Source organism: Ctenopharyngodon idella, chromosome 9, assembly GCF_019924925.1.
Source record: "Ctenopharyngodon idella isolate HZGC_01 chromosome 9, HZGC01, whole genome shotgun sequence".
Taxonomy (NCBI): domain Eukaryota; kingdom Metazoa; phylum Chordata; class Actinopteri; order Cypriniformes; family Xenocyprididae; genus Ctenopharyngodon; species Ctenopharyngodon idella.
In genome coordinates, this window is record NC_067228.1 from 38,526,076 (window position 1) to 38,551,579 (window position 25,504).

Sequence of the window (25,504 nt, forward strand, 5' to 3'; positions counted from 1 at the left end):
TAAATTTATTCACATGGATTGAATTAAAAAAGATTTAAAAATCACTTAAAATAGCCTCAATGATACTGTGCCACCCCTGGCAGCTCTCTCCAATGACACTTCAATAATAAATGAAAATATACAAAACAAATTACATAAAAGACAGAAATTCACACAAATCACAAAAACTCAAATTATACCGAATCACAAAAACAAACTTTACGTGGGACCCCAGCTCCTGAAAGAAAATCAAAACAAATAAATCATTTACTTGTTTATAAATCTTATAAACACAAGTAAATGAAATCACAGTTAAATGGAGTCAAAGTTTCATAATAAAGCAAACAATGATGGGAAAAAAAAATCACCAAAATAAATTATAATTAACAATATTAAAAAGAAAAACAAAGAAAGAACGAACAACAAAACAGTGTTACTAATAGTTACATGTCACCCGCTAGAATTCCCCACTCGTAATCGCATGCAAGACACTTACCACAAGAGGATAGATGTGCTTTATAATCAGTTTACAGGCCAGGATACACAGCCTTCAAATAACCCGCTGCTAAATTGAAGTATAGGGACTGCACATTACTCAAACCACCCATCAATCGTCAAGCCCCAAGCGAAGCTAGACTATCTGCTTGCTACAAAACACTCACATACCTGAAAGGAGGGCAGTCATCAAATTCACTACTGATGCAACCGAAGGAGACAGGCTAGAATTCAACAAACGAATCGTTAATGCCATACGAACAGTAATTAGAAGGTTAGCAAACTGCTGCGTGCTAACAGCACATACCTAAAGCCACCATCAACAAACAGAAAGGGGATAATCCAGATGTGACGCATAACAGGCTGCAACCAACCAGCTCTAAAATAGGAAGCACTCTTTGCTGATTGATGATCACAAGTGTCAATCACCACCACTTACCTCATTCATACTGTTACATTTAGAATTTCTTTTCGCCGAAAAATCTAAATGAAACTTCAGATGAGGCAGAAGGTCCAGCCAGGTTGCACACTGAACAAGTTGTGACCGCATCTGTAACTCCTATAGGCAAGGTTAACAACTAGGATTAGGAATTGAATTTAAATTCTGGAATCGGATACTTAAGGTCAGGCATCGGATACTGGTTACAAAATTAAAATTTCTATTCTGCTTATTGATTACTGTGTGTTCAATTGATATGATTTTAAACTAAGCAAGCACAAGAAGATGCACTTGCCTTTCATATGTGTGAATACTGAATTCAAATGTTGTTTTGCCTCTTCTTGCGCTTGAATGGACAAATACACAAAAAATGTCAAAATATTGCAAAGTCGCTGATCTTGACTGAATAAGGATTAATCTATATTTTATTTAAAAAAAAAAAAAAAGAAAACATCTCTGTTACTAATGTAACCCCCCTTCCCTGAAGGAGTAAATGGAGACGTTACGTCAGAACTGACTGATACCACGTTGGTGGCTTTGCGTCCCTGTTAAATCCATGATGAATGGTGTACAGTAGCATCTACCTTGGTCCGGAGGCTGTAGTGGTGGAGGTGAGTGACGGGGAAAGAAGCTAAGCTTGTCTGACGTACATCACACTCTCCTGTTTGCAGACCTGATGCAACAGAACGCAGGAAGTGAGGTTCTGATGCGGTCCTTTGGTGTCTGGCCATCATGAAAAAGATAGCCATGAACACCGCCAGTCTTTGAGAAAACTGCACTTTTTTTTTTTTGACCATGTAGAATTCTCTCCCCCCGGGTGGGAGTGAGGCTCACCCACAGTCCTGGGGTGAACAAATCCACACCTCCCCATCCCTGGGTTGCCCGTCTCAGGGCCACTTCGAAGGCTTATTAGGGTTCTTAGCAGTCTGTTGATGGCCGGGCGGTGTCACCTGTTTGTGAGCTGACCGTTGGGGGGCTGACTAATAGGCAAACTAATCTTGGCTGTGAACGTACGTGAGGATGCATTTCTGCTTCAACATCTTGAACGGGAGCTTGTAAAGGGCCCGGTTCAAGATGCGCAGGTCCAAGATCGGTCGTAACCCACCGCCTTTCTTGGGCACAATGAAGTATGGGCTGTAAAACCCTGACTTTATGTCGGCTGGAGGGTCCGGCTCTATTGCGTACTTCGCCAATAGGACTGTGGTCTCCGCACGCAGGCCACTGAGGTAAACCGGACACTGCTGGACCTGGGGGGATGCATTGCAAACTTAATCGCATAGCCAAATCTGATCATCCAGATGACCCAATGAGAGGGCTGGTAAGCACTAGCCATGTTTCCAGACACAGTGGAAGGGGGACCAGAGGGACAGCAGACATGCCCAAGGTGGGGCAGTGCTGTGGAGCACAGGGGCCTACCTCGGAATTCACAGCGTCCCGGTGTGTGGGCCATGAGTGTGTTGACACACTTACCTGGCTCCATGGTTCCTGTGGCTGGAGATGCGTGGGAAGGCATTGCATCTTCAAACCACAGACTTCTACCTGTTAGTGAAAGAAGAGGGGGATGAGAGGGGCAAGACCTTACATCGCTCACTGTCAACCCACACCTCTTGTAACCCAGAGGAAGCTGCTTTTTTGCTGAGATTTTGGGTACCATTGGCTGTGAGACCAGCGGCAGAACAGAAATAAACTTTTTTTCACCATCTCTGGAAGAGCAGCTCCCTTCATCTCTGGGTTGCCCATCTCAGGGATGCTTTGCTGGCCGTTTAGAATATTTGGCGAGCACTGAGACAGGCGGCATCACCTTCCTGCGGGGAGCTTGATGATGCGGGGGAAGCTTTCAGTGATAAGCAGGTGTGGGGCAGCCCCAAACAGACAGGTATTGACAGCAGAATCCCCTCGGGGCAGGATGTGTTTGATTGTCTCCGTCTGCTTCTGTACTGAGAACTGCTGGGCAAAGTTCTCAACAGCATCGCTGAAGAGACCAGCCTGGGAGATGGGGGAGTCAAGAAAGCAAGCTTTGTCGACCTTCTCCAGGTTCAGCCAGAGATGACGTTCCTGGACCATTTGCCTGGATGTCGTCTTTCTCAGGGACCGCACAGTGACTTTCATCGCCCGGAGGGCGAGGTCTGTCGCTGTACGCAGCTTCTGCATCAACCCGGGATCAGAACTACCCTCGTGCAGCTCTTTAAGTGCCTTGGCCTGGTATACTTGCATGAAGGCCATGGCATGCAGGGCGGAGAGGTGGTTGTCCAGCTGCACTGTAAGCCTTGGCTGTGAGAACTTACAGGACTTGGATGATAGACGCAGACGACCCTGCTAAGTGGCAGCATTTTGCAGGCACAATTGCTCGCAACTGCACATTTTAGTTGGTCCCCACAATGTAGGGTTTACCAGGAACACACACACACACACACACACACACCTGTCATTGGTAGGTATTTGTGGTTTGTGCTCAGTTTCGTCCTCTACACCTGTTCTCAGTGTTTCTGACCAATGTTTCAGTAAACAGAGTAAATGGTTTTGATATCTCAAAAGTATAGATATTGATCAAAATATGATATAGTGTGTTGCTCACATTTCTTCTGTTTGTTCTCAAAGGGAATCCAATTTGGTCAATGCTGAAAAAAGAACATTGCATTTTATTGATGTTGTAAAGTTAAAAGTCTGCTCAAGTTAAAGTTTTATAGATAAATATCTCTCATTACCCAAAACATCAAAGGTACAGCTAGCAGGATGAAAAGAAACTATAAGGCAACCACAAATGTGTTGTAATAAACCGCCTTTAAACTGATTGGTTTGAATCTAGAGCAGTCTACTGTAGCTGAGCAGAAGTGTGATATGGTGATTAAGTTCCCAAAGTTAATATATAGTATTTTTCTAATATTGTAAAATAGTATTTAATTCGTTATTTGTGTTTATGAGAAGAAAAGTATGTTTTGTGCATTTAGTAAATTAATTATTTTCATTTGGCATACCTGCGTCATGACGTCATCGCACGATAGTTTGGTGCGCGCCTGTGATGTGCTTCATTCGTTGTAAATGAAGAGACGAGAAGCCATCACATCAGACTTTCTCTTAATTTTCTTTAACTTCTATCCAGGAGTACTACAATTTTGGAGGCACCGCTGGGATCGATGTTCGGTGGAGTGACTCCCTGACCGGCAGAGCCCATCAAGTAACATCATCCCTCATTAGCGAACCAGTTGAGCTACAGGGTGAGACAGTCAAGACTAGTAGTGGAAAAGATCTGATTGAGCAGTGCGTGCACTGGTGGTTCAGTTTGATACCAGCGGCGGCTAAGTCAAGTCAGTAAGTGAAACACCACTCTCAACGGCCTGTCTACATAGCAGCTAAAATGGATGAGCTTAAACATCTTCAAGAGGAAATTGGTGAGAAATTATGCACACTATCACGTGAAAAGCTGATAAAACTCAGTGTCTTCCTTCGGCTGACGCGAGAGATTGAAACACATGTGACTCGTTTGTCCCTGTTAAACCTCATTAGTAACTATTTACTGAGAGCTGAGCTAGAGGAGTTCGAAGATGGCGAACTGTTAACAATTAATGATAAACTGATCCAGCTCACGGGAGTCACAATTAATGCTCCTGAAAAAGATACAGAGAGGGAGGAAAGTAAACTTGGGGACGTTAACAAAGCCCAGAGAACAATACACTTAAGTGGAGAGAGTACAGCTGAATTGTTTTCTGCCATGCACATTAGCCCCACCCCATCACAAAATGCAGCCCAGAACCCAGTTCATTCTTCACCCACTTTTCAGAGACAAGTCACCTCAACATGGCAGAAAGACTTCAAAATTTCTGGTCTAATAGGAGATCTAGGGCAGAAGGACCGGCTCTCATTCTCCAGTCTGGCACGGCAGATGGAAGGTGGTCTCAAAAAGGGCTATGCAGAACAGGAAATAGTAGATTCTGTCATCAGGGCTATCACACCAGGGCTTCAGCTGCGGAGCTATCTTGAGGGGAAGGCAGGGCTGACGCTCCCGATGCTAAGGCGGATACTTCGTTCTCATTATCAGGAGAAAAATGCAACTGAATTGTATAAGCAGCTCACTACAGAAGCTCAGCGCACTAGAGAAACGCCACAAAGCTTCCTAATTCGAGCCCTTGATCTGAGACAGAAAATTCTGTTTGCTTCTCAGGAGGATGACTCAGGGTTGAAATATGATCCCGCCCTAGTTCAGAATATGTTCTTGCACACCGTCTTGACTGGATTGCAAAACGATCGAATCCAAAGTGATCTTCAACCATACCTTTCAGATCCCGCTGTCCCAGACGAAGTGTTGCTGGAGAAACTCAATGTAGCTTGTTCCAATGAATCTGAAAGACAAAATAAGCGAAAATATGAAAAAAATGGTACTGTTCATGCTGTACAGTTAAATGAGCCTGCCCCTGAACAAAAACTTCAGTGCAAACAATCGAAGTTCGATTTAATGTCACAACTGAAAAGCCTGAGTGATGACATCATCCAGATTAAAGAGTCCATCCAACAGCCCTTATCTGTCCCTCAGCAGTGTTTTGCAGTTTATGACAAAGAACCAGCAGCAGCGTCCCAACAGACATCAGAATGGACCCAAGTCCCAGGGCATCAGACCTGGAAACCCGATACAGCTACATACCAACGGCAGGGAAGTCCATATATGTCTCCACACCAGTTCTCGCAAAGCCAACAACAGGTGAGGGAACAGAAAACACCTCCTCTGCCTGCAAACCCAGTTCAGTTGTCCACTGTTCCACCAGAACATTCTCTCCAGTCACGTCAGCATTATTCAATATTAGAAACTCACCATGGACAGCCGTATATGTATCCTTCTTCTCAGCAGCACCCCATGCCCATCAATTATGCAACTCAGCCTTCAAGCTTTGCAGCACCGCAGTATTATCACCAGCAGTATATGGTGCCACCACAACAGCACTCCCATCAGCTCCGCCAGCCCCGTCCCTCACAAGCCAGACAATGTTTCCATTGCCAGCAGCGCAAAGCAGAAGAACCTTGCACCCATTGTTACCACTGTGGCAGCAGCGAGCACTTCTCAGCTGGCTGTAAGAGTAAAGGTGCCAGACTTCAGCTTGGAGCTCCGTTAAACAGGAGCGGGTTACCCCCAAGGGACAGGGTGTGACCCGAGCGGCAGAGAAGTCCCAAAAACATGAGAAATGTAGCATGGGCCATCAGAGACAGTTTGAGTCCCAGTCACTTGATAGTATTTTAACTGCCCCTTGTCAAGTTAACCAGCATTCTGCCATCACGTCCTTAGTGGGGAAACAGTGCCTTGTTACCTGTTATCTACAGGGAAAAAAGACTGAAGCATTATGGGACACAGGCTCCCAAGTATGCATTATAGATGAGGAGTGGAAAGCCAAATATGCACCTGAGGTGACACTGAGAAATATTTCGGAGGCGACCGAAGCGCCAGACAGCCTGCGCCTGGTGGCGGCCAATGGAGCAAACATGCCATACAGTGGATGGGTGGAGTTGACTTTCAAGCTGGCATCCCCTGTGACCAATGAGAAAGAATTAAACATTCCTGTGCTCGTTTTGAAGGACCAAGAATTGCCCAGACCTATCATCGGGTATAATGTGATAGAACAAATACTGAAACAAAGTGAAACAAGTGGATCTCTTGATGTGACTAATGCTTGTCTGTACAGAACTGTCAGAAGTGCTTTCCCTAGCATAAAGAAGAAAAGTGTACATACCTTCATCAACTTGGTGACTGCAGAGGACCTCAGCGAGTATGTAGTAAGAACCAGGAAGGAGCCTGTGAACATACGGAAACACACCGTTATGCAAATTCAGTGTCTGGTAAAAGTGCCTCACGTGAAACAAGATACGGTGCTACTGTTTGAGCCACATGTTAACCCAATGTACCCAGATGGCCTTGAACTCTTTGATACCCTCCTCATTCTGGAAAAGGGGGCCCGCCCAATAATTACTATCAGTGTGCAGAATGGGACAGATCACGACATCACGCTCAGTGGTAGAATAGAGCTAGGAACTCTGCAGCCAGTTAAATCTGTCTTACCAATATCAAATGCACAGTGTGAAGCCACCGCATCTGTTACTCAGGTTCTACCAGAGACAACTGAGGGAGATGGCAGTACAGATCAATGGGACCCTCCAGTGGATGTGAGCCATTTAACTCCGCCCCAACAACAACAAGTTAAGCGGATGTTACGTGAAGAATGTCATGCCTTTTCGAAGTCAGACGACGATATCGGCTGTGTTCCAGGTTTACAACTGAGTATCTTATTAAATGATAACACCCCTGTTGCCCGCACATACACATCAGTCCCTAAACCGTTATATCAAGAGATGAAGGACTACTTACATGACCTGATTGCTCAAGGGTGGGTGGCCAGGTCTCATTCCCCTTACTCGTCCCCAATCGTCTGCGTCCGTAAAAAGGATGGCAGCCTCAGGCTATGTATTGATTACAGGGACCTGAACAGCAAAACAATCCCTGATCGCCAGCCAATACCCAGGGTGCAGGATATTCTAGATGGGCTGGGAGGTAATGCGTGGTTCTCGCTGCTAGACCAAGGAAAGGCGTACCACCAAGGTTTCATGTCTCCAGAGAGCAGGTACCTGACTGCATTTACAACACCGTGGGGGCCTATACGAATGGATTCGTATTCCTTTCGGCCTTATGAATGCGCCTGCAGCATTCCAACAGTTCATGGAAGAGAGCCTGGAAGGGTTAAGAGACAAAATTTGCATACCGTACTTAGACGACATCCTGGTCTTCACTGAGTCATTCGATGAACAAGTGGAAGCAGTGAAGAAAGTACTGCAGAGGTTACAGTCCCATGGAGTCAAGTTAAAACCAAGAAAATGTGAGCTCTTTAAGAAAGAGGTGCGATATCTGGGGAGAATTGTGTCAGCTGAAGGCAGTCGTATTGATCCCGCAGACACCGTCGCTGTAACGGCACTGAAGGAACAGACACCAAGCACGGTGGGGGAGCTACGCAAGATTCTGGGCCTGCTCAGCTATTATCGGCAGTACATTAGAGACTTTTCCCGAATTGCCAGTCCCCTCTATGACCTGTTAAAAAGTAACACTGAAGATGCTGGGCCACAGAGAAAGGGGAAACACAAAGTAAGAAACAACAAAAGAAATCATGTGGTGCCATCAAGTAAATCAATTGAGTGGACAGCAAAACATCAGGAGATACTAGAAAAGTTGATTAACTGCTTGATTCAGCCTCCGATCCTGGGATTTCCGGACTTCTCTCAACCATTCATCCTTCATACAGATGCGTCTAATCAAGGGTTGGGAGCTGTCTTATACCAGCAGCAGAATGGCAAGCTGAGAGTAATTGCCTATGGTTCTCGTACTTTGACGGCAGCTGAGAAAAATTACCATCTGCACAGCGGGAAGCTGGAATTCTTAGCTTTGAAATGGGCCATTACTGAAAAATTCAGAGACTACCTGTACTATGCACCAACCTTTACAGTTTTCAGTGACAATAACCCATTGACCTATGTCCTGACCTCTGCGAAGTTGAACGCCACCGGGTGTAGATGGGTGTAGCTCGCAGATTTTTACTTTACCATCCGTTACCGTCCAGGTAAAGAAAACATAGATGCTGACTCACTCTCCAGGATGCCGGTGGACTTGGAAACAACAATGAGAGAATGTACTAAGCAGTTTTCACCTGACTGTGTGGGAGCTGTGATCCAAGCAGTGGAGTTCCAAGGGAATCCAGATGTGACTCTTGCAGTAGCCTGTCAGAGTGTACTGGCAAGTATGGAGGAAAATGAGGGACTCCTCAAACCCCTGTCAAAAGTGGAAATCAGACAAGCACAAAAGGATGACAAGGACATTAGAGTAATAATTGAACACTTACAAGCAGGATCTAGGCCTCCTCAGCAGTGGCGTTCAGTCAACTCGCCAGCCAAAGTTCTTCTGAGAGAGTGGGAGAAGCTGAAGCTAGATGAACATGGCATCCTGTTCCGCCAAACGTCTCAAAGAAAACAGCTGGTGTTACCAATGCAATTCAAAAGAACTGTTCTGAGAGAGATGCATGATGAGATGGGACATCAGGGACTCGATCGCACCACAAGCCTCATTAGGGATCGGTTTTTCTGGCCTTATATGCAGAAAGACATTGAAAACTATGTCCTGAGAACCTGCTGCTGTATTAAACAGAAAAAACCCTGCCGTGAGACAAGAGCGCCCCTTAAAAATATCAAAACGACCCACCCATTTGAATTGGTGTCCATTGACTTTCTACATCTGGACAAATGCAAAGGGGGCTATGAGTACATTTTGGTGATCGTCGACCACTTCACTCGATTTGCCCAGGCATATCCCACCACCTCAAAATCAGCAAAAACAGTAGCTGACCGTTTATTCAATGATTTTGCCCTCAAGTTTGGTTTTCCATCCAGAATTCACCACGATCAAGGGGGAGAATTTGAAAACCAGCTACTTACCCAACTCAAAAAATACAGCGGCGTTGCAGGCTCAAGGACCACCCCCAGGGAAATGGGCAGGTGGAACGATTTAACCGGACATTATTGCAGATGCTGAAAACCCTGACTGAAAGACAAAAAGCTAATTGGAAAGATGCACTGAACAAATTAATCTTTGCCTATAACTGCACTAGATGTGACGTGACTGGCTTCTCACCTTTCCAATTACTGTTCGGACGCTCACCAAAGTTGCCCATTGATGCTCTTTTCGGACTCAACTCCGACAATAACTCCCAAAGTTACAGTGAGTACATGGAACGATGGACAAAAGGAATGCAGGAAGCTTATGAGATAGCGAGAGAACAGGCAAACAAGTGTGCAGAAAGAAACAAAAGGAATTACGACCAACGAGTGAGGTGTACTGACTTGTTCCCAGGAAGCAGGGTCCTCGTAAAAAACCTGACCCCGAGAGGTGGGACCGGGAAACTGCGAAATTACTGGGAGGATGAAGTTCACGTTGTTACACGCCAGGTGGCAGATGATGCACCAGTCTACGAAGTAAAACCTGAACAGAGTAAAGGTAGATCACGAGTTTTACATCGCAATCTTCTTCTTCCATGTGACCATCTACCTCTTGAAATCACACCAGCTCAAAGTACTAAACCAAAACAAGGATATCAGCTAAGAAACAGCAGAACGCAGCCCACCCGGGGAAGAGAATGTGAGTCAGAGTACGATAATGAAAGTGAAGAGGATGAGTACTACTTTCAAGTGGAGCCCTTTCAGATAAGACCACAAGAAAGCAGTGATTGCCTAGAAAAAGGAATTGTGTTATCACAACAGCCAGTACCTTCTGAGCCACGGTCTAACTCTCCAGTGGTGGAACCAAGGCCACAGTCACTTCCAGCCGAGTCAGAGATAGGTTGTCCAGAGTCTGCACCTGAAATAAGAGAACAACTTAATGAAAAGGAACCAACTGTTGACCTAATGCAACAAGACTTATCTGTTAGGGAAGCAGCTGCAGCGCCTGGGTCCAGAGACAGGACCTCCGAGGAAGAAAACGAGTACCAATTCACCAGGAGAAAACGACGGCCACCTAAAAAGTTTACCTACGACAATCTTGGGTCCCCATCATGCTACAATGTGCAGATAGTGGGCAACAACCACTACCCACACTTTGCATCTAGTGGGATGGCAGCTGTGACGCCCTGGTTATCAACACCCCTTTGTTACCCCCAGCCCCCATATGTGTGCTATTAACTTTGAATTGCACTACCACATGAATTTTACCCCAATAACTAGTCACTGTATGGCCTGTGTTGGAGGCATGAAATGTCACGATACAGAACATTACCCAGAGACTGTTTATTGCCCATAGTGAGAAACTATTGCAAAACGAAAACAGTGGACTGTTATCAGACCTTGAAAAATAATGGACTGTTGTGCGGTTTTGAAACTATGGACACTTTGAATCACTTTGAGACTTTCTTTTTTGACACTTTTTGAATCTTTTTCTTCCTTGAAGGACTCTTTGCCATTTTTTCTTGCTAGAGCAAATGAATGGACTGTTTTTCCTTTCTAACAGAGACTTGTTGGTGGTTTGCAAATGACTCTCTTTTTTTTTTAGAATTACCTCATGGGACTATTTACAAACAAGTGCCTCTTGTCTGTTGACGAATAAGGACTTTTGTAAGGTGAAATGAGCAATAGCACAATTGTGAATGTATGCTTAAAAAAAAAAAAAAAAAAAAGGAGAATGTAAAAGGAAAATGTTGATAACAGTGCTGTAATATCTGATGTTGTTGTAGACAACTGCTGGGTAAAGTGAAAAGAGTTTAAATACTGTAAATTGAGCATTACTGTGACTGACTAATTAAGCAATTTGATGTCGTGACGACATCTTTATTTTGAGGGGGAGAGTGTGATATGGTGATTAAGTTCCCAAAGTTAATATATAGTATTTTTCTAATATTGTAAAATAGTATTTAATTCGTTATTTGTGTTTATGAGAAGAAAAGTATGTTTTGTGCATTTAGTAAATTAATTATTTTCATTTGGCATACCTGCGTCATGACGTCATCGCACGATAGTTTTGTGCGCGCCTGTGATGTGCTTCATTCGTTGTAAATGAAGAGACGAGAAGCCATCACATCAGACTTTCTCTTAATTTTCTTTTACTTCTATCCAGGAGTACTACAGAAGCAATGCTAGTTTTTAACACCAAAAGAGAGTTGGCGCTGGCACAAGCTGTTAGTAAATCTGGCCCTTAGTATGTAATCAAAATCTGTGTGTTTTGAACACAGACACATGCTGTTGCTCTTCAGTCAAAATAATAGTTTATTCAATTAACTTTTTTAATTAAATTAATAAAAATTGTATAAGGTTGGCTCAACAAAACATTATTTGTTTAAATGAACATGTTTCATTCTTACTGTACTGACCTAAAATAATTGCGTGGAAAAATATTCCTTAATTTAATTAAGTTGTCAGCGGCGATAGCCTCATGGGCAGCGCACCGACATATAGTGCTGTTACGCTTCGGGCGACCCGGGTTCGAGTCCCAGCTCTCGGACCTTTCCCGATCCCGTTCCCCTTTCTCTCTCTTACTTCACTTCCTGTCTGCTTACTGTCCTATCATAATAAAGGCAAAAATGCCAAAAAAAAAAATTAAGTTAATTAAACTAGACTTGAAAAGATTAAAAAGACTAGTGTCAGTACTGACATTAGTATCGTTATTACTCACTAGATGACTATCATGTGCAGTAGCTGCCCATAGCAAGCACAAGCCCCGCTCTTTAGCACTGGTAACCACAAAATTCAAAAACATTACAGAATCTCTTCTAAATGTCCAACATAACTGAACCCCAAACTTGTCTTTCTATTTACTGAAAAACACATAACGCTTTTGTACATTTGCTGTGATCCAAATCCGAGTGTGATTTTTCCCAGTGCCCCCCACAGAATTGGTCTGTGTTCATTCATTTCCATTTATGGGCCATTTATTTGCCATTTAGTTCAACAAAACTACTGTGTGTGTGTGTATACAGACAGTAGTTTAATACTATCATTAAACCTCTAGCCTTATGGTTCTTGTTATTATTATTATTTATTATTATTATTATTATCTTAATAGTTCATTCTCTATTATTTAGCCAAGAGAGACATTCTTGTCCTTTATCAATGACCATAAGTTATTCTATTTTCATCTATATGTAGAGCACTTTTTTATTTTAAGAGGAAGGAGGCCATCAACAGAAACTTTTAGCCCCTCCTTAACTGTTCTTCAAAGAGTCCACACACACAAAGATGCATCAAAAGAGCTACTAGACATCAAAAATATCTAATTTCAGGTAATATATATACATATATGTTAATAACCTAAAATTTTTATAAAATTAATTATAAAATTATAACAATTAGCATCTATGTTCTTTCTTTAGATTGTGTTTGTGTTTATATACCATTTTTGATACATTAATTGAAGTAATGTTATTTTACACTATTTCGCTGGTCCACTTTAGACATTCTAATAACTATACGTAACTTTGCAACTACATGTCAACTAACTGAGTATTAGTAGACTGTAGTAGACTAGTGGTCTGTTAGGTTACAGTTAAGTGCAGTGTTCGCGTTAGTAAGTTGACAGTAGAATGTTTAAAGGGCTCTATTGAAATACAGTGTTACCTTTTGAATAATATTATACTTTTATTTACTCCATTTAAATGTTTTGTAATTTGTTCGGGTATTAGTCTACAAAAACCATAATAATATTGCCTATTTCAAAATCAAATGAAATATACAATGTAAATTTTGATCTCTGACCTTTAAGTAAATTGAATTCCAAAGGCATCCTTGTTAAAAAGAATGCATTATGATGTGTATATGAATCTGAAAGACAATGTTTTCACACTCTTTTTTTCATATATCAGGAACAGAAAAAAATAATCTATGATAAGCACAGATCTTTTTGTCCTCTTTAAATAGCCATAATTTCTCCTCATATATTTCTTAATGAACTTGAATAAGATTATATGAACATGCTTATTACAGGTGAAATCCAAAACTTTTCCTAGAATGGAAACTATCGAAGTCATCTCAACCGACAAAGCTACAGTTGTCATCCAAGTGAATCCACAGGCGGATCAAGACAGCAATATTTTTGTTGATGGACAGAAGGCCAGAGGAACAAATCACAATGTGGCTCTTAAAGTATTTTTCAAAGCACAACCAAAGGCATTAGGGGTAATGTATTTAATGATGAATTAGAATTATATGGTTTTAATAATATTCTTAATATTTAATTTCTTCTAGGTAATTTAAAATGAAGGAAATCTCTTGTCATATGCCTCCAAGTGCAAAGATATGTGTTTGATTAAGTTTTGACTCTAGTACATTAAACATCAATAGCTTCTGTTTTTTGTGTATCCATTCCATACATGCGTATTATGCCATCATGAATAAAACACCTGACCTGTGTCTGCCTTCTAGACTGTCCAGATAATGATTGGAGTGGTGATCTTCTTTATTGGTATTCTACTCACCATCAGTTACCATCTTATTGTTGTCTTTAGTGGAATAACCTACTGGGGATCTTTCATTGTAAGTTTCACTTAATGGTTTTGCTTTACTTCCCGTTTAATTTTAATTTCCAGAATGAACTTTATCATGCCCTGTGTTTCTCTCAGTACATCATTGCTGGATCTCTGTCTGTTGCTGCACAGAATAAACTCAATCTGTGTGTGGTACGTACACCCAATGATTTTAGCACATTATAACTTTTCTTTTGTCACATTGTTTCCGATGTATTTCCACACTGTTATTAGTTATGATTTTGCACTTTAAATCACCTCTGTTTTGAAGTAATTTCCTGAAACTAACATATTCTTTTATTGTAGGTGAAAGCCTCTCTTGTAATGAATGTGATCATTGCTATAGCTGCAGGACTCGCCATTCTTCTGCTGTCCATAGAATTAATATTGACGCATCAATGGTTTTATCCTGAGGTATTACATGCACAATGTGCAATAAAAATTCTGTCAAATCCTGATTATTGACACACATAATTAGCTCAAAATGATCCCTGCTTCAGTATATTTTTAAGAAACTCACTCAATATAGATATGTTATTTCTGAAACTACTTTCATAAATGGGCATGTTGAATGTTTTGCAGGCTTTGCGGATCGTTGTAATATTGCTGGTGTTCACCATTCCTCAGTTCATCATCTCCTTATATATCTCAGGATTTGCCTGCAAAGCCACCTGCAACACAGACTCTACAGCGGTCAATGTTTTGCTAAACTAGGTCAATGATTTAGTTGTGGTGATGCTATTATTGCTATTACATGCTTTACAATCAGTTTTATCAGAACAATCAATTGTTGTTTTAATTTAGACCTTTTTGTTGAAGTCAAAGTTTTTAGAGAATGATGCCACTCCACTGAAGCAAGCAGAATGTAAAGGAAATATAAAGCAACCATAATATTTCATAGTAAGCTGACTTTAATCTTAGTGCACATCATAGTGTGTGAAATAGATAGGAACTGTAAGACAATCACAACATGCTTCATTGTAAAATACAGCCTTTATTTTACTTCTAGACTACTTTTTCATTTATCAAGACAGCACAGCCTATAAAATATGGTGTTTACTGTCTGTGGTTCTTGTGAGCAGAAATAAAGCTGATAACGAGTCTGAGAATTTTGTGTACTAACATGTCTTATCTGTTAATTTCATTTGAAGGGATATTTGTGCATATTTTATAATTATTGGAAAAGTGAACTAATTATGCTTCTGCATCAGGCAAGGCCCAATGTTTTGTTCATTTCATGTTTGACATGGACAGAGATTGTATTTGTTAACCAAGATTCTGAATGATTATATCCTAGAGTCATCAGAGAGACCAGCACAGTGATTGACGTACTGTGAGAATTGAAATCAAGTTATTTTTGTCACAAAAACATGCACTTTTGTGTCTTTTTTGTATTTTATTAAGTTACAGTCAGTAATTGTCTACTGCAGTCTGCTCGTGTCAGCTAAAGCAATCCATCCTCAGTACGGCTGATGAGCAAAAATATAGCTAGCAGAATGGAAAGGAAATGAAGCAACCACTATGGTAAACTGCCTTTCACCTCATTGGTGTGAAACTAGGGCATTCAGCTATGGTTGTCTGACACTGACATTAATCATGATTACATTATATCTAAATTATCATTCATTAAGCCTAGTTTATAATTTTTAAAGGAGAAGCTTAAACTAAAAAACATTTTTAGTCATTTTTGTACTCCATTGACCTTTCATGTTATACTTATCGCACATAAGTGACATTTCATTTGAGTTCATAATAAATAAATACAAAGTCATACAAAGAACCCCCCCCCCCCACACACACACACATTGTGCGTGACTGTAATTTATCTCTGAAGGGCATCAACATACATGTATAGTATAACACAAGCTCCTTCTCAGCGGTTCTTCTCAGTCCACACACACACAAAGATACAGCATAAGAGTGATCAGACTTCCACATCAACTCATTCATTTCAGGTAAAATATTTCAAGCATCAATTAACATTTATGATTTTTTTTATTCACACACATTGATGTACATCAATTATCATTATTATTAATTTATTGTTACTCTTTGGTGCATAAAATTACATTTAAATGTTTTGAGATTTGTTTGGAAATTAGGCTACAAACATTATTATTATGGACCATAACTTTTAGAAAACTTTTGAAATTTTGATCTTTCAGAAGAGAGGATAAACTCCAAAGGCATCATATCAAAAAGACTGTACACATTCACAACTGTGTATCTCTGACAATTAAAAATAGGAACAATTTGCAATAAGGTGCGATAAGTTAGATAATACATTAACTATCATTAACAATAGGCAAAAAGTAATAAAATTAATAAATCATAATAATATTGATAACCAAAAATGCAACTATTCTTTGTTACTTAATGTCAGCTCAGGACCATTAAATAACATTAACATATACAAATTTTGATTTTAATGAAGTATTTGTAAATGTTGAAATTAACATTAACTAAGATTAATAAATTCTTTAGACACATTTTTCAAGGTTCATGTTAACTAATGGAGTTGGTTACAACTAATGTTACAAAATGGAACCTTATTTTAAAGTGTTACCTGGGTAACACTTTATAATAACATTCATTAATAAATCATTAACGAACATTATATAATGGTTAACAGATCACTGGTGTATATATATTCACATAGCTAGAAATATGGGATAATGTGCTTGATGTTTACCAACTTATTAAACATTAACATATGTTGTTTGATTAACAGATCATTATTTCATGTCAATTAAAATGCTTACAAATGTCATTCAACTTCAGATCATATATTACTTAATGCACTTTTTTTAGATTTACAAAAGTACAAACGCAAAAAGGTGTTTAGTAGCTATACGTGATCTAGATGTTCAACAGAAAATTCTACAATATAAGAAAGACTGGTCTTACTTTATATTAGGTGTCTTTAACTACTATGTACTTGTGTAAAAAATAAAATAATAATAATTGTTAGGTACAATGCACTTATTGTGTTCATGTTCTACTGCAAAACTCTGCTATTGAGGTGTGGCACGGGTAGGTTTAAGGGTTGGTTAAGGGGTCAACAGTATACAGGGGTCAGTTTGATTGACAGGGGTCAGCTTCAAACTGTTTATATTACATTCAAGGTATATCCTGTTTAAGGATATAGTATACTAAGTGTTGAGGTAATAAAAACATGTTTTGCACCCAAATTACAATTATGTGGCGTTATGTCTGTCGCAAACATTTGGCTAAACTTAACTAACCACCCCTTACACAAACATTGTTACAGTAGCTAAAAGTCCAATGCCCATAAAAGTACTAAATGATTAACATTTATAAACATTTACAAATGATGAATAGTTTCAACTTTAGATTCAGTATTGCAAAAACATGAATAAATAATTAATAAATGATTTTGTAACGAGTCGTCACACTAAGTGGGATCTATAAGCAGGCTTTATTAAACAGTTCTCGTGGTCAAACAGGCAAGGGTCAAACAGTGGCAAACAGGTACAGCAGGGAATAGACAGAATCGTGGTCGTAGAACAGGCAGTAGATCAGGGCAGGCAGATATCAATCAAGTCCAATACAGAGCAAATAGTCCAAAGGGCGGGCAGCAGAGAATCGTGTAGCAGATTGGGTCAATAACAGGCAGATAAACACAATAAAGACAGCTCAGAAATGCAAACCATAGTAGTACAAGACCTCACAATGATTGCAAGGTTGAGAGCAGCTTAAATAGTCCAGGTGATGCGCTGCAGCTGGGTGTGGTAATTAGTGCCAAGGTACGGGGCTTATGGGAAATGTAGTCCGTTTATGGAGATGTGTGTATGCGTTAGCATTCGGGTGATGGCGCCCTCTGATGGCCAGAGGAGGGAATCACGGAGTTCGTCTCTGTGACAGATTTGTAAAAAATAAATAAATAAATAAATACACACCACAAAAAATGAAGACCAAACGTATGGCCTTTACAGACTGTGGGTATAAGTAAATGAGTGTTAACATGAATAGTGTGTGAAGTGCTTAAAATTACTAATTAAACTATTTTTTCACAACATTTGTAAATATAAAAAAGTGCACTAAGTAATATATGAATCAAAGTTTAATGACATTTGTAAGCATTTTAATTTACATTAAATAATGATCTGATAATTATTATGTAGTGGTTAATAATTAGAAAACATTAACAAGCACATGATCTCATATTTCTAGCAATGTGAATATATGTTAACTAATGATCTGTTAAGCATTATATAATGTTTGTTAATGATTTATTAATGAAAGTTATTTTAAAATGTTACCCCTGCCCATTTCCCTGTATTTCCCTGTTTGTCTGTGTCTTGGACTCTGTCATTGATGGCACCATCTGTATTATTAAGATTATTAAATCATATTAGTTATTAATAAATGTGGATTGTTGTGAAAAGCATAATTTTAATGCTTAATTTCTGCAGGTGATATCCAAAACTTTGCCTAGAATGGAAACCAGCAGGGTCATCTCAACTGACAAAGCAACAGTTGTCATCCAAATAAATCCACAGGCGGCACAAAATGCTGTTATTTGTGATGATGGACAGGAGGCCAGAGGAGCACATCACAATATGGCTCTTAAGGGATTTTTTAAAGCACAACCAAAGGCACTGGGGGTAATGCATTAAATGATGAATTTTAATTATGTATGTGTTACGATATGGTGTAGTAGAGATAAGGCAATACACGGATATCCACAACAAAGGGTCTTTTACTTAACGAAGGAGCAAACATACAACCATTACACATAAGATTAACAATAGGACAGACAAGGAGTGAAGGGAGTGAGTCCATAATGTAGGGAGTGCTGATGATGAAGTCCAGGTGCAGGTGATGAGTGCTGATGGGGAGATGACGAGGGAAGTGAGTGCAGGTGTGGAGACAGGAGGATCCTGGGAAATGGAGTCCGGGAAACACGGGAACTGTGACAGTACCTCCCCCTCCCGGTAGGCGCGGCCTCGCGCCATGGATGGAACAACCGGGGAGGGGGGGTGGGTGCCCTGGAGACCTCATGCAGGTGCAGGGGGAGATACAGACAGGAACGGAGGTCTCCAGGGCGGGTCTAGGAGTTCAGGTGACCATGGCGGGTCAGAGGCCGAGGGCGGCCATGGCGGGTCAGAGGCCGAGGGCGGCCATGGCGGGTCTGGAGACGTGGCAGGCCATGGCGGGTCAGAGGCCGAGGGCGGCCATGGCGGGTCAGAGGCTGAGGGCGGCCATGGCGGGTCTGGAGACGTGGCAGGCCATGGCGGGTCAGAGGCCGAGGGCGGCCATGGCGGGTCAGAGGCCGAGGGCGGCCATGGTGGGTCTGGAGACGTGGCAGGCCATGGAGGGTCAGGAGACGTGGCAGGCCATGGAGGGTCAGAGGCTGAGGGCGGCCATGGCGGGTCAGAGGCCGAGGGCAGCCATGGCGGGTCAGAGGCCGAGGGCGACGTGGCAGTCCAGGAGACGTGGCAGGCCATGGAGGGTCAGGAGACGTGCCAGGCCATGGTGGGTCTGGAGCCTTAGCAGGCTCTGGCGACCCTGAAAGCCCGCCCAGGAGCTCCCCACCCACGGGTACTTGAGCGATAGGTGGAGGAGGTCGGCGGCTGGTGAGCTGGCCAGGCCACCGTTGTTTCTGAGGGAGCTGGACGAGGTGAATGCGACCGCCTATGAACCTCTTCAATTTCAAATTCAGAACCATTGAGGAATAGAACCAGATTAATAGATTCGACTAAGGAATAGAGGCATTCAGGTTCATAGAAGCAGATCGTATCCTCGTCCAGACCCCTCAGAAAACAGGAATTTAAAATCGCATCTGGCCAACTCACCTGAGAAGACAGCTCAGCGAATTCCTCCACGTATTCCTCCAGCGGGCGGCCGTCCTGCCTGGCAGTCCAGAGCCGGCCCTCCGCTGTGAGCTTACGTCCACAATCTTTTGGGGGAACGGGAACAAGGAAGATACCCATAGCTGATACGTGGATCTCCGGCGGTTGGGTCTGTCCTTCTGTTACGGTATGGTGTAGTAGAGATAAGGCAATACACGGATATCCACAACAATAGGACAGACAAGGAGTGAAGGGAGTGAGTCCATAATGTAGGGAATGCTGATGATGAAGTCCAGGTGCAGCTGATGGGGAGATGACGAGGGAAGTGAGTGCAGGTGTGGAGACAGGAGGATCCTGGGAAATGGAGTCCGGGAAACACGGGAACTGTGACAGTATGATTTTGGGAATATTTTTAGCATCTAATTTTTTTCTGTGATAAAATGAACAGAAAATAAAAATCTGTTGTCATATGTCCTCAAGTTAATAGATGTGTGTTGGTCTGATTGCCTTTAGACTGTAATGCATAAAACATTAAAGGGTTAGTTCACCCAAAAATGAAAATTCTGCCATTAATTCTCTCATTAAAACTCTTGCAGTACTCAAAGCTTACGTTACGACTAACGCTTTCCCTATTCAACATATGGAAAAAGCTTAACTGACGCGACGCCAGTTTACACTTTCTTCATAACTTCAATACGGAAGGCAGTGTGGCGGAAGCCCGATATTTTACTTCATAACTTGTTAAATATGGATATTTTTTTTTACACAAACGCATCACTTCACTTCAGAAGGCCTTTATTAACCCTCTGGAGTCATGTGGAGCACATGTTTATGATGGATGGATGTGAATGGAAGCACTTTCTTCAGCTCATACTCATTGATCCCTATCACTGCCATTATAAAGCTCTGATGCGTCAGGATATTTATTAATATTTCTGCGTTTATGTTCATCAGAAAGAAGAAAGTCATATACACCTTGGATGGCTTGAGGGTGAGTAAAGCTTGGGGTAATTTTCAGTTCAAAGTGAACTAATACTTTAATGTTATGAAGAGACGAGAATACGCTTTGTGCACAAAAACAAAACAAAAATAACGACTTTATTTAAGTTTCAACTGTTGTCACACGCAGTTGACGCTGGCGTTCGGATGTAAACACGGTAGCCTGCACTGCATTCACTACGTCAACTGCGTATGACAACAGTTCAAATTGTTAAATAAAGTAATTATTTTTGTTTTGTTTTTGTGCACAAAAAGTATTCTCGTTACTTCATAACATTAAGTTTGAAACACTACAGTCACGTCAACTGTTTTATCGATGTCTTTAATACCTTTCTGGACCTCAAAAGGTGCAATGTTGTTGCTGCCTATGTGTAGTTCAGAAACACTCAGATTTCATCAAACATCTTAATTTGTGTTCTGAAGATGAATGAAGGTCTTACGGGTTTGGGACAACATGAGGGTGAGTAATAAATGACAGAAATGTCATTATTAGGTGAACTAACCCTTTAATATAGCTTCTTCTGAGTGTGTAAATGTGTGTGTGAATAAGACAATGTGTGTTTGTATCCAAACATGAAGGATATGCCATCATGCAAAAATATAAACACTTGACCCATATTTGCCCTCTCTAGACTGTCCAGATAATGATTGGAGTGGTGATTTTCTTATTTGGTATTGTACGCACCAGCAACATCAACAACAATTACCTTTACCCAGCTATTTCTGTCATAAGTGGAATAACTTACTGGGGATCTTTCATTGTAAGTTTCATTTAAAGGTTTTATCTTTATTGTCTCTAATTTTAATTTCCTGAATGAACTGTAAAAAATGTCATGTTTCTCTCTCAGTACATCAGTGCTGGATCTCTGTCTGTAGCTGCTCAGAATAAACTTGATCTGTGTGTGGTATGTACATACAGTGTGCTGAATTCTGTTGGTGATATCTTTTTTTGTCACATTGTTTCTAATGTATGCATACACTATTATTCACATTCTCAAGTAATTGTTGTGCAAGCACAAAGTGCTTTAGTCATCTGTTCTTTGAGTAAAGACTGCATGTAGTATAGGGTATAATGGGGCTATGAGATAAAAGGCCATTGAGATTTTATTTTCATCCCTAAACACTAAATAACAAACAAACAAACAAACAAAAAAACTAACAAACAAGCACTTTCCTATATCTACCTTTTTATGGCTTTATATTTAGATGTTTTTTAATGAAAACTAGGCTTTTTTAGAACAGTAAGAAGGGTGTGAAAAGGATATCTGATTCATTATCAATTTACATATTTAAAAATTGAGTTCAGGACATTTTATAAGTGTACACCATTATTATCACTATTTCACTTTTCACATGTCAGCTTTTCTTCCTGTAGGTGAAAGCTTCTCTTATAATGAATGTGATCGGTGCCATAACTGCAGGGATAGCCATTCTTCTGATGGGCATAGAAATAGGATTGCTTGCCGAGATAAGATGCTACAATGACTATGGTAGAACTACTGACACCTGTTCCCATTTTAAGGTATTAAATGTACAATGTGCAATACTATATTAATGTTGTCTGCTCAAATATGTTTGGTTCACTAAAAAATTACAATTATATCATCATTTACTAATTGAACATTATTTTTATTAATAAAGATTGTGCTGGCCAATCTTTTTCATATACAATTACATTGACTAGCAACTGGAAATTTTATGCTTCGAAATGACGAAAGATGCATCTTAAAAGTATTATAAAAATGACAAAGTAGTCCATGCAACTTGTGCACTATGTTCCAAGTGTTCAAAAGCCATATTATGCCTTCTTATATATACACCGATCAGGCATAACATTATGACCACCTTCCTTTTGCTGTCAAAACAGCCCTGACCCGTCGAGGCATGGACTCCACTAGACCCCTGAAGGTGTGCTGTGGTATCTGGTACCAAGATGTTAGCAGCAGATCCTTTAAGTCCTGTAAATTGCGAGGTGGAGCCTCCATGGATCGGACTTGTTTGTTCAGCACATCCCACAGATGCTCGATTGGATTGAGATCTGGGGTATTTGGAGGCCAAATCAACACCTCAAACTCGTTGTTGTGCTCCTCAAACCATTCCTGAACCAATTTTGCTTTGTGGCAGGGCATATTATCCTGCTGAAAGAGGCCGCAGCTACCAGGGAATACCGTTTCCATGAAAGGGTGTACACGGTCTGCAACAATGCTTAGGTAGGTGGTACGTGTCAAAGTAACATCCACATGGATGGCAGGACCCAAGTTTTCCCAGCAGAACATTGCCCAAAGCATCACACTGCCGGCTTGCCTTCTTCCCATAGTGCATCCTGGTGCCATGTGTTCCCCAGGTACCCGGCCATCCATGTGATGTAAAAGAAAACGTGATTCATCAGACCAGGCCATCTTCTTCCATTGCTCCGTGGTCCAGTTCTGTTGCTTACGTGTCCACTGTTGGCTCTTTCGGCGGTGGACGGGGTCAGCATGGGCACCCTGACTGGTCTGCGGCTATGTAGCCCCATACGCAACAAACTGTGATGCACTGTGTATTCTGACACCTTCCTATCAGAACCAGCATTAACTTCTTGAGCAATTTGAGCTGCAGTAGCTCGTCTGTTGGATCGGACCACACGGGCCAGCCTTCGCTACCCACTTGCATCAATGAGCCTTGGCCGCCCATGACCCTGTCGCCGGTTCACCACTGTTCCTTCCTTGGAGCACTTTTGATAGATACTGACCACTGCAGACCGGGAACACCCCACAAGAGCTGCAGTTTTGGAGATGCTCTGACCCAGTCGTCTAGCCATCACAATTTGGCTCTTGTCAAACTCGCTCAAATCCTTACGCTTGCCCATTTTTCCTGCTTCTAACACATCAACTTTGAGGACAAACTGTTGACTTGCTGCCTAATATATCCACCCACTAACAGGTGCCGTGATGAAGAAAGAATCAGTGTTATTCACTTCAAATGTCAGTGCTCATAATGTTATGCCTGATCTGTGTAGTTACTGTACATAAGTAGTTTTTATTTGTTTTATAACAGTTTTATTTTATTTGTATATTTTAGAGATATGATCTGGGGATCAATGGAATATTGCTGGTGTTCTCCATCCTTCAGTTCATCATCTCCATCTGTATCTCAGGATTTGCCTGCAAAGCCACCACCAGCAACAACTCTACAGTGGTCAGTGTGGCACTAAACCAGGTAATGATTTACAACATAATTCATTGTAAACTACATCCTTTTTCCTACTGCTAGATTGTTGAAGTGGGTGACAGTAGGTTTTTCCACTTCGTTAATTTAATGATCTGTCTTGGTTTCAGTTTCATTTCCATGGACTTCTAGTTTGTATGTTTTCTTTGTCTTAGTTCCTGTTTCCATTGAAAGTCATGGTTACTACTGTGTCTTGTTTAGTTCTTGTTATCTTGAGTGTATTGAAGCCCTCAGTTTCATTAACCTCTTTGTCCTTTATTGTCTTTGCTGTAGTGTGAAGCTGTCACATGTAGTATTACCTGTTGGTTTACTGTTTTTGTTTTGTTTAATAATGTAAAAAGCTGAGTTATTTATCACACCATAGTAAGTTCAGAGATGGGCACTCGAGCTAGTGACTCGGACTACAGTCGCACTCGAGTCGCATTTTAATAGACTTTAGACTTGACTTCAGACTCGACCTGAAATGACTTCAGACTTGACTCGACAAAAAGGACTCATGGATATTTTAAAAACAATTCAAGTATTTTATCCTCAACTACTGATATCATAAAGAAAGAACATGTGTTTTATTTGAATGGTTTCATAATATCTATTTCCCTACGTGTCACGGTAGTTTAGACCCTTGTCATAGAAATCGAGTACTTATGTCCGTGTATTGTGCGTAAACTCCGAAATGTCATAAGAGTCCCATGAAACATGGCGGGAGCCACTGTGCCATATGTTAACCCAAATGTTGGTTTATTAACGTCAAAACAGCTAGATGCAAAGAATGTGGGAAAACAATTAAAAACACCGTAACAACAACAACATCAAATTGTATTAGACATTGCATCCACAAAGGTTAGTCACATTAACTCAGCTAGCTATTATTGGTGTAGCCGCATATGGCTCTTTGTACGGAGCCCCTAAAGGGACGTGGTGGTGGAAAAAAATTGGGATGGGAGGGGAAAAAAAGTCAAATCTTTTGCGTTCCCTCGCAAAACTTTTGCGCTCCCCCGCGAAACTTTGCGTTCCCTCGCAAAGATATTTGCGTTCCCTTTCTGTGAGGTCGGACAAACACTTTTTTAATGTCCCGCTGGCTGGCAGTAGTGTTTCAGTCAGCTCCATATGTTAATAATGCACACAAATAATGCGCGACTCATAGAGTTTGAACTTGTTGGACTCAAATATAAAGAAATGCAGTCAGTGCTTAATTAAGTCAAGTTCAGTAAAGTTGCCGATATATTCACAGATTCGAGATTCCCGGATCAATAACTCGTAAGCTAAACGTTGTTAAAACACAAATGCAGCTATTTCCAATCATAGTAACCTAGACAACGAGCTAGGAACACTACTGCCAGCCAGCGGGACATTAAAGAGGAAGTGTTTGTCTGAGCTCACAGCAGGGGAACGATAATATCTTTGCGAGGGAACGCAAATATCTTTGCGAGGGAACAAAAAGTTTCTCGGGGGAACGCAAATATCTTTGCGAGGGAATTTTTTTTTTTCCTCCCATCCCAATTTTTTTCCACCACCACGTCCCTTTAGGGGCTCCGTACCTTTGGATC

General features: G+C 41.1%; 1 protein-coding gene across 1 annotated transcript; it reads left to right on the forward strand.

The window, feature by feature from the left end:
• The first annotated feature begins 5,772 nt into the window (after nt 1-5,772).
• Nucleotides 5,773-24,235, forward strand: LOC127518887 (membrane-spanning 4-domains subfamily A member 4A-like). Its single transcript, XM_051906105.1, has 8 exons — nt 5,773-5,973; nt 18,372-18,563; nt 21,383-21,511; nt 21,599-21,655; nt 22,126-22,272; nt 23,811-23,948; nt 24,003-24,021; nt 24,231-24,235. The coding sequence occupies exons 1-8, from the start codon at nt 5,773-5,775 to the stop codon at nt 24,233-24,235; spliced, it is 888 nt and encodes a 295-aa protein (XP_051762065.1).
• The last annotated feature ends 1,269 nt before the right edge of the window (nt 24,236-25,504 follow it).

What these genes read in the sequence shown, in the direction of transcription:
- LOC127518887 (XM_051906105.1), top strand. Translation starts at nt 5,773, where the DNA reads ATGCAACTCAGCCTTCAAGCTTTGCAGCACCGCAGTATTATCACCAGC. An exon ending in ATAAACTTGATCTGTGTGTG is followed by an intron (nt 21,656 to 22,125) that starts GTATGTACATAC and finishes TTCTTCCTGTAG; the next exon opens with GTGAAAGCTTCTCTTATAAT. An exon ending in ACACCTGTTCCCATTTTAAG is followed by an intron (nt 22,273 to 23,810) that starts GTATTAAATGTA and finishes TGTATATTTTAG; the next exon opens with AGATATGATCTGGGGATCAA.